Source organism: Gorilla gorilla, chromosome 20 (assembly GCF_029281585.2).
Source record: "Gorilla gorilla gorilla isolate KB3781 chromosome 20, NHGRI_mGorGor1-v2.1_pri, whole genome shotgun sequence".
NCBI classification, from domain to species: Eukaryota; Metazoa; Chordata; class Mammalia; order Primates; family Hominidae; genus Gorilla; species Gorilla gorilla.
The window spans coordinates 61,341,062-61,349,952 of NC_073244.2; the positions used below are offsets into that span (position 1 = coordinate 61,341,062).

General features: G+C 54.4%; 1 protein-coding gene across 1 annotated transcript in view; it reads right to left on the bottom strand.

Moving 5' to 3' along the window:
• SULT2B1 (sulfotransferase family 2B member 1) overlaps window positions 1–4,679 on the bottom strand; it is a 48,327-nt gene extending 43,648 nt beyond the window's left edge. The window contains exon 1 of the mRNA XM_055370101.2: window positions 4,515–4,679. Coding sequence (XP_055226076.1) covers window positions 4,515–4,585 — 71 coding nt within the window. The 5' untranslated portion in view covers window positions 4,586–4,679. The remainder of the gene's footprint in view (window positions 1–4,514) is intronic.
• Between the last annotated feature and the right edge of the window lie 4,212 nt (window positions 4,680–8,891).

Here is an 8,891-nt window from a genome sequence, read left to right on the forward strand (position 1 = left end):
CAAGCGATTCTCCTGCCTTAACCTCCTGAGTAGCTGAGATTACAGGTGTGTGGCACAACTCTGGCTAATTTTTTTATTTTTAGTACAGATGGGGTGTCACCATGTTGGCCAGGCTGGTCTTGAACTCCTGACCTCAAGTGATCCACCTGCCTCGGCCTCCCAAAGTGCTGGGATTACAGGTGTGAGCCACTGAGCTGGCAACTTTTTTTTTTTTTTAATCACATATGCGTGTATTCTGAAAACAATAGTTTCTCTCCCTGGGGGTGCTTAAAGAACGAACCATTTGAGAGCCACTCAGGTCTGCTGCAGGATGGCCCACCACGGGGAGTTTCCACTGCAGCTGGCCCTCTTCTGACCCAGCTGCCCCTTACTCTCCTGAAACCACCTCTGTCCCTGTGCCCCAACCATTCCCTTTCCCAGCACTCCCTGCCCCTCCTCCCCGTCTGCTAACCCTGACTCATCCCGGAAGCTCCGGCTCAGAGGTTGCTTAATGGAGCCTCCATTCATTCATTCATTCTTGACGTCCTTTTCACAAATTTCCTACATTCATTTCCTATCCACGAACAGGCCAATATTTTGGTGCCACGGGGCAGATCTGAAGCTAGACCAGCGTGATCAGGGACCTGGGACCTGGCGTGGGTGTCTGCCTGCATTCTCTCATTCCCCTGGCCAAAAATCCTAAATTGCCTGTGTTGAATCTTAACGCCTGAGAAGTTTGGCAAAGGAAGGAGAGAGGGCAGAGGTCAGCCCAGGCAAAGGACACTGTGCTGGTGCACGCAAAGTCCCGAAAGTGGTGAAACCCTTTCTCTACTAAAGATACAAAAATTAGGCCGGGCGCGGTGGCTTACACCTGTAATCCCAGCACTTTGGGAGGCTGAGGTGGGCACATCACCTGAGGTCAGGAGTTCAAGACCAGCCTGGCCAACATGGTGAAACCCCGTTTCTACTAAAATACAAAAAATTAGCCGGGCATGGTAGAGTGTGCCTGTAATCCCAGCTACTCGGGAGGCTGAGGCAGAAGAATCGCTTGAACCTGGGAGGCGGAGTTTGCAATGAGCCAAGTTCGCATCACTGTACTCCAGCCTGGGTGACAGAGCAAGACTCCATCTCCAAAAAAAACAAAAAAAAAAACAAAAATTAGCTGGGTGTGGTGGCGCATGCCTGTAATCCCAGCTACTCTGGAGGCTGAGGCAAGAGAATCACTTGAACCCAGAAGGCAGAGATTGCAGTGAGCCAAGATTGTGCCACTGCACTCCAGTGTGAGCCACAGAGCAAGGCTTTGTCTCAAAAGAGAGAGAGAGGGAGAGACAGAGAGAGAGAGAGAGAGAGAGAAGATGTCTCTGGGATCCCTAAGGAAGGAGCCAGATAAGCAAAGGCACTGTGGCAGGGAACAAGCGTGGCCAGGGAATTCAAAGTAATAGAGTAGATAGGCCGGGCGCGGTGGCTCACGCCTGTAAGCCCTGCACTTTGGGAGACCAAGGCGGGTGGATCACCTGAGGTCAGGAGTTCGAGACCAGCCTGGCCAACATGGTGAAATCTTGTCTTAACTAAAAATATAAAAATTAGCCAGGCATGGTGGCAGGTGCCTGTAATCCCAGCTACTTGGGAGGCTGAGGCTGGAGAATCGCTTGAACCTGGGAGGCCGAGGTTGCAGTGAGCCGAGATCGTGCCACTGCACTCCAGCATGGGCGACAAAGCGAGACTCCATCTCAAAATAATAATAATAATAATAATATTAACTGGGCGCAGTGGCACGCGCCTGTCATCCCAGCTACTCGGGAGGCTAGAACCTCAGAGTGCCCGCTTCACCTCCCATCTGAGCTGAGTCTACCTCCTGGATCTCGCTCCTTCCTGGTCTTGCTCATCATCCCTAAATTCCCTGTCCAGGGCGTGATAACAGTCAGGCTTCCCTGGTTCAAATCCTGGCCGTGCCCTGCTTGGCAGCTGTGTGACCCTAGGCAAGTCACTCAACCTCTCTGGGCCTCATCTCTGACACAGGATGACAGCAGTCAAAGTGGGTTCATCTCAGATGGCTCTGAGGATTAGATTAGGTAATACACCTGAACCTGGGAGGCGGAGGTTGCAGTGAGCCGAGATCGTTCCACTGCACTCCAGCCTGGGTGACAGAGCCAGACTCAGGCTCAAAAAAAAAAAAAAAAAAAAAAAAAAAAAAGAGTAGTAGAGTAGCTGGAATGCAGGTGAGGAGGCTGGGGGGGTGGGGTGGGTGAGGGCTTGGCGCTGAGGAATTCACTGGATGTCTGGGAGGAGGGGAGGAGCAGCCTGGGACAGCCAAGGCTGGAGTGGTGAGGTTGGGGGGAGATGAGGAGGCCTGAGCTGGGGCTGTGGCAACCGAGAGGAAGAACCAGGGCAGAGAGTCAGGGGACAGGGGTGGGGGTTGGGGACTGACAGGCTGGGGGCGAGCAGAGGGGGAAGTCGGGGCCAGGAGAAGCCCTGTGGATCTGAGCCAGTGATGGGGAGGGGACATCCCTGAGATGGGCAACCCGGGAGGAGGTGCGAATCTGGGGGGTACGTGGCATATCTGAGGGGGTCTGGGAGGGGCACATCCAGAAGGAAGTGGGCCCCAGGGGGATGCTCCAGCAGGCTCGCTGGGGAGAGGCACGCTTCCAGGCCTAGGGGATTCCAGAAGTGCCTGGAAGTTTGAGGTCCTAAGGGCACCCCCCCAGGGCGCTGCAGCCATCAGGGCTGGAGGAGTCTTGCAGGGGAGGGCTATTGTCCCCCACGATGACGAAACCGAGCTTTGCAGAGGGTCAATGACTAAACCAAGGTCACCCACTTAGCGAGGTCACTCAGGGCATTTTATGACCAGCTGGCAGGGCCAGCTGATAAAAAAGAGATAAAAAAAGTCTCCCAGGTGCCTGGCTATGGTGGGGGTGAGGCCTTCCCAGAGGCGGGAACCCTGGAGGCAAGCTGGCTTATCTGTTTATCTCTGGAGGGAAGAATTGCAGAACTCAGAAGGTCTGGATTAGACAATGTTGAGTAGAGAATGCTGGGGCCTCCCTCAAGCAGAACTGGGCCAGCCTGGTCACCGCTCTCAGCCCAGGAGGCCCAGAGACATCAGGAAGCTTGTCTAGGTCACACAGCAATCAGGATTGAACTGCTCCTGTCTCTAGAGTCCCAGGCACCCAGGAAGGCCTCTTCATGCCCCAGCTTCTGGCTGAGGGAGGGGAGGGGAGGGCCTGAAACAGTGGAATGAAATGAGGCGGCCAGGCGTGGTGGCCCACGCCTGTAATCCCAGCACTTTGGGAGGCCGAGGCAGGTGGATCACCTGAGGCAAGGAGTTCAAGAACAGCCTGGCCAACATGGTGAAACCGTTTCTCTACTAAAAATACAAAAATAAAATTAGCCGGGCATGGTGGCGGGCTCCTGTAATCCCAGTTACTTGGGAAGCTGAGGCTGGAGAATCACTTGAACCCGGGAGGCGGAGGCTGCAGTGAGCTGATATCGTGCCATTGCACTCCAGCCTGGCCAACAAGAGCGAAACTCCATTTCAAAAAAAATAAAATAAAATAAGAAAGGAATGAGGCAACTGGGCCGAGAACAGGTCTTGGTTGTCTCCCTCCTCACAGCCCACGGTGGCTGGAGGGGCCCAGGCTGCCAGGAAGGTCTCACTTGGCAAGAGTGCAAGATACGAGGGGTTGGAGATTGTCTCAGCAGTTTGCTGTGTGATCTGGGGCAGGCTGCCTGCCCTCTCTGGGCCTCTGCACGCTCCCCTAAAAGATGGAGCCACGGGGAGGGGTGTAAAGGGGACATCACCAAGGCTGTGAGGAGCAGGAGAAACCACAGGCTCTGGTGTGAGACAGTCCGGGTTCAGATTTGCTTCTAGCTGCATAATTGCGGTTATGTTGCGTTCCCTCCCAGCCTCAGTTTCCCCATCTGGAAAGCAGGTACTGTCAAAGTGTCTGACTCATCCCCAGGAACAGGGAGTCACGCTGAGCTCATGGAGGTGGGCAGTGCTCTGCCCTAACCACTGTTAGGAGACCTGAAGAGTCCAGAGCCTGCCCTCTCGGCCCCAAGTGCCCTAGAACACAGCTTCTCCCTCTGGGGGTCTCAGCAGCATCCCAGTCTCTCCCATTTCACCCCCAAGCACCCCCGTTATTTCAGGGCTGGCATGGGGTGTCCTGGGTACTACAGGCTGTTGTGTTTCCTGAGCAACTACTATGCACCAAGCTGCCTGCTGTCTTCCACTGCTCTCTCAGGGAGACACAGGGCTTGTGGGCCCCTTTGACAGACAGAAAAACTGAGGCCCGGAGAGGGGCAGGGACGCCCCAGGCATCCCCACTGGTGACTCAACACGGTCGGGTCCTCACTCCCTTCTCAGGAGGGACCTATACACCACATTGGATGCCCCAGCCCAGCCCAGCCCCTCCAGCTAAGTCTGGGCCAGGCCTGCGGCTGCGGGTGGCTGGAGGCCACCCTTGCCACAGCCCCCGGCTCCCCCAAACAGCCACCTCTTCCCTGGGATCTCCTGGCTCCTGCCCAGGTCTGGGCCTCACCTGATTTCCGAGATGTCATCTTCATAGGTGTCCCACAAGCCCGGGATCTGTGGCTCGGCGGGCCCGTCCATGGCAGGTGGGTGAGGGTGGGGAGGGGAGGACGAGCAGGGAGCAGGCGGCACAGAGGCCAGGTGTGCGCAGCGACAGCGTCTGCCACCTGGGGAGCCCGCCAGGTGCCTACTCCGTGCCCGGCCCAAGGGGAGGGGCAGCACCCAGCCGGTTCTCCCAGCTGCTACCCACGCCTCCAACAGCGGGGAGAGGCCAGAGGGAGCCACCCTGCTCTGAGGGCGGGGAGGAGCAGTGATGGGCACGTCCTGGCGTCTGGTGCTCAGCTGGGGGCAGAGTCCAGGGGGTCAGTGCCAAGCCCACGCCAGAACCTTCCGGGCTGGCAGTTCTGGGCCTGTGGGCACCCACCTGGAGCCCACGTTGCTCATTTGGGAAATGGCGCTGATCTCGCCCATCTCAGCGAGTTCATTCATTCATTCATTCACTCATTCATTCCTTTATTCATTTGAGAAATATTCACTGAGCATCTCCTGTCTGCCAGGCGCTGTTCCAAGCACTAGGCCACCGCTGGGGAAGGGGCAGACAGAAACTCGCCCTCACGGGCTGACGCTTAAGGGGCACCCTGGAAACAGACACAGGGACAGAGGCACAGCCAGGACCACGGCAGCACAGACAGGGCGGGAGCCAGGGAGAGAGGGAGAGGGCAGAGGGCATGGGAGACAGAGACCAGGAGGGGACTGAGATGCACCGGGGCCAGAGACCTTGAGAGATGCAACAGAGATACACGGAGGGCGGAGACAGAGACACACAGAGACCCAGAGGAGACAGAGACACACAGGGGTCAGAGACCCTGAGAGACCCAACAGTGATATACAGAGGGCAGAGACAGAGATACATAGAAAGGTCAGGGACAGGGAGAGACACAGATATGAGAGACAACTACCAGATATGATTGGGCGTGAGAGTCTGAAGGTCACAGCCCTGGTTCAAATCTCAGCTCCAGTGCCTCCCAGCTGTGGGGCCGGGAACCAGGCTCATAGGCTCATCTTGCCTTAGTTTCCCCATCTGTGAATGGCACCCATCGGGCTGTTGTGAGGACTGAGGGAGACACTCTCAGCTGCTGGTGGAGGATCTGGTACACAGTGAGCTCAGCATAGACAGTGTTCTCTTCTCTTCTGCCCCCACCCCAAACCCTGGCCCTCCCCAGCTGTTGGTCCCTGACCCCTCAGAGTCCTGGAGTCATGAAGCCAGTCTCCCCACCAGTGGTGGCAGGTGCCTGTAATCCCAGCTACTTGGGAGGCTGAGACACGAGAATCGCTTGAACCTGGGAGGTGGAGGTTGGAGTGAGCTGAGATCACATCACTGCACTGGAGCCTGGGCGACAGAGAGAGACTCCATCTCAAAAAAAAAAAAAAAAAAAATGCCAAAAGAAAGCCTGTGCAATGGCTCACGCCTGTAATCCCAGCACTCTGGGAGGCCGAGGCGGGTGAATCGCCTGAGGTCAGGAGTTCAAGACCAGCCTGGCCAACATAGTGAAACCCCATCTCTACTAAAAATACAAAAAATTAGCTGGGCATGGTGGCAGGTGCCTGTAATCCCAGCTATTCGGGAGGCTGAGGCAGGAGAATCACTTGAACCCTGGAGGCAGAGGTTGCAGTGAGCCAAGATTGTGCCGTTGCACTCCAGCATGGGCTACAAGAGTGAAACTCCATCTCAAAAAGAAAAAAAAAAAGCCAAAACAAATAAAATTGTATATACTGACCAATTATTGTTGCATAGGTGAGGGGGATGGAAGACGTCAGACTCACCTAACGGATGCAGGAAGGGGGCCCAGAGAGGTAATGTGGCTTCCCCCAGGGCACACAGCACTGCCCGCCTTCACTCTGAGGGTAAGCAGAAGAGGAGGGTTCTGGGGTATCCCATCTCTCAATTCACCACCCCAAGACCGGTCTCCAGGAGGCTGAGCTGTGGGAGCGCCCGCCCCTGCCCCCAGCCACTACCAAGTCCACATCCTCAACATTCTGCCTTGATACTTTCAGTCTTAAGCCTTGATGTTCCTGCTGCGAAAAGGGCTCTCTTGCAGGGCGGGTGGAAGGGTGAGAGGGCCAGGCATCCCCCTCTGAGGCTGAGTGAACCCCTCTGATGTCGGAGGTAGGGGACTGAACCATGACACCCCACCAGGCCTCCGCCTGGGCTGTCTTCACCTTTGTTTTCTATTCAATGACCCTTTGTCCCTGGCTCTGTGTGCTGCTGGGGCGGGGGGGTAGGGAGAGTCTGGGGAAGGAAATGCCCAGGTCCTTAGGGATCCTGAGAGGGAAACTCGCAGGCAGGTGGGGAGGCAGCCCTGGGGCACAGGAAGGTCGGGGAAGGGAGCAGTAGGGCCTGAGGTTGTGCCTGAGTGGGCAATGGAAAGAAACTGGCCAAACTAGGTGGCCTAAGACCCAGGGGAGGCTCCTACTGCAGGGCCTTTGCCCTTGCTATTCCCGCATGTTCCCGATACCTGGGAGCTTCGTGGGCTCCTATAGTCTGAGTCTGCCCAGTGTCACCTCCCCCAGGCTCGTCCACCAACTTCTCCATTCCTCTTTCCTGTTTTACTTTTTCCCATAGCACTCGTCACCATCTGACCTCCTAAATGTTTTGCTTCTTTGTCTTGTTTACCATCTATCTCCCCACTAGACTGTCAACCCCATGAAAGAAGGGCTTGTTCTATGTCAAATCTGCGGTTGTTTCCCAAGGGAAGAGCCTGGAATATAGTAAATGCTCAATAAGTGCCTGTTGATGGAATGAATGAACGTCACAGGAAGACGTGATGGAACAAGTAAAGGTCATGGTGGTGCAAGGAGAAGTCCATTGAATCTCTGTGGAGAATGAGGAGGGAGCTGAGGAGATGCAAAAGCCTGATTCTGGAAGGCGAGGGATCCAGACTCCTACAGAGGTGGCAAGGAGGAACCGGAAGACACCAGAGTAACATTTTAGCCAATTGTGGGAGTGCAGGGATACTAGTGGAGACCATCAACCCCCAGAAATGAATCTGAGGGGCTTGGACATCTGGGAGACAAGGATGAGACTAGAAGGATGAAGGAGTGGGCTGGGCTTGGTGGCTCATGCCTGTAATCCCAGAACTTTGGGAGGCCCAGGCGGGTGGATCATGAGGTCAGGAGTTCAAGACCAGCCTGGCCAACATGGTAAAAACCCCGTCTCTACTAAAAATACAAAAATTAGCTGGGAGTGGTGGTGCATGCCTGTAATCCCAGCTCCTCAGGAGGCTGAGGCAGAGAATTGCTTGAACCCAGGAGGTGGAGATTGCAGTGAGCCGAGATTGTGCCACTGCGCTCCAGCCTGGGCGACAGAGCAAGACTCGGTCTCAATTAAAAAAAAAAAAAAGGATGAAGAGGTGGGAAAATGCAAGTGGAAAACCCAGAGCCACTTGGTCATGGGTAGTGACAGGAGCAAGGATTATACATCCATTCATCCCTCCAGCTGTTCATCCCTCTATCTATGCATCCACCTGTCCCTCTATTCATCCATCATCCATCCACCCAACCATCCACCCAACCATTCATCCAGCCACCCAACCACTTATCCAATCATCCATTCAACATCCATCTATCTACCCATCCAACCATCCATCCCTCCATCCATTCATCAGCCATCAAACTATCCACCTTTTCATCCATTCATCATCTATCCATCCATTCATCCATCCAACCATCTACTCAACCATCCATCTATCCAGCCATCCATCACCCATCCATCCATTTTCCATCCATTCATCTAGCCACCCAACCATCCAACCATCCATCTATCCATCCATCTTCCATTCATTCAGCCATTTATTCACCCATCACCCAACCATTCCTTCATCCATCCATCCATCCATCCACCCATCCTGCCATCCATTCATCACTGTCTATCCATTCATCCATCCAAGCATCTACTCAACCATCCTTCTATCCATCCATCCATCCTCTATTCATCCACTCAGCCAGGTATCCATTCAACCAGCCATCTATGCATCCATCTTTCTATGCATCCTCCATCCATTCATCCATCCATCCAACCATCTACCCATCCATTCGACCATCCATCCATCCATCCATCCATCCATCCATCCATCCATCCATGCATCCACTCATCCATTCATCCAGGCATCCAAAAGTCTATTTCTCCAACTAATATCTGTAGAGACCTCCTCCGGGTCAGTCTCTGGTATTGTGTCCACAAACAAGACATGTAAGTAAACGGCTCAGACCTGTGCTGTCCATCCCAGAAGCCACTGGCCATAGGTGGCTATTTAGCACCTATGTGCAATGTGACTGAGAAAGTGAAAATTTTCCATTTTATTTCATTTTAATTAATTTAAATTTAACT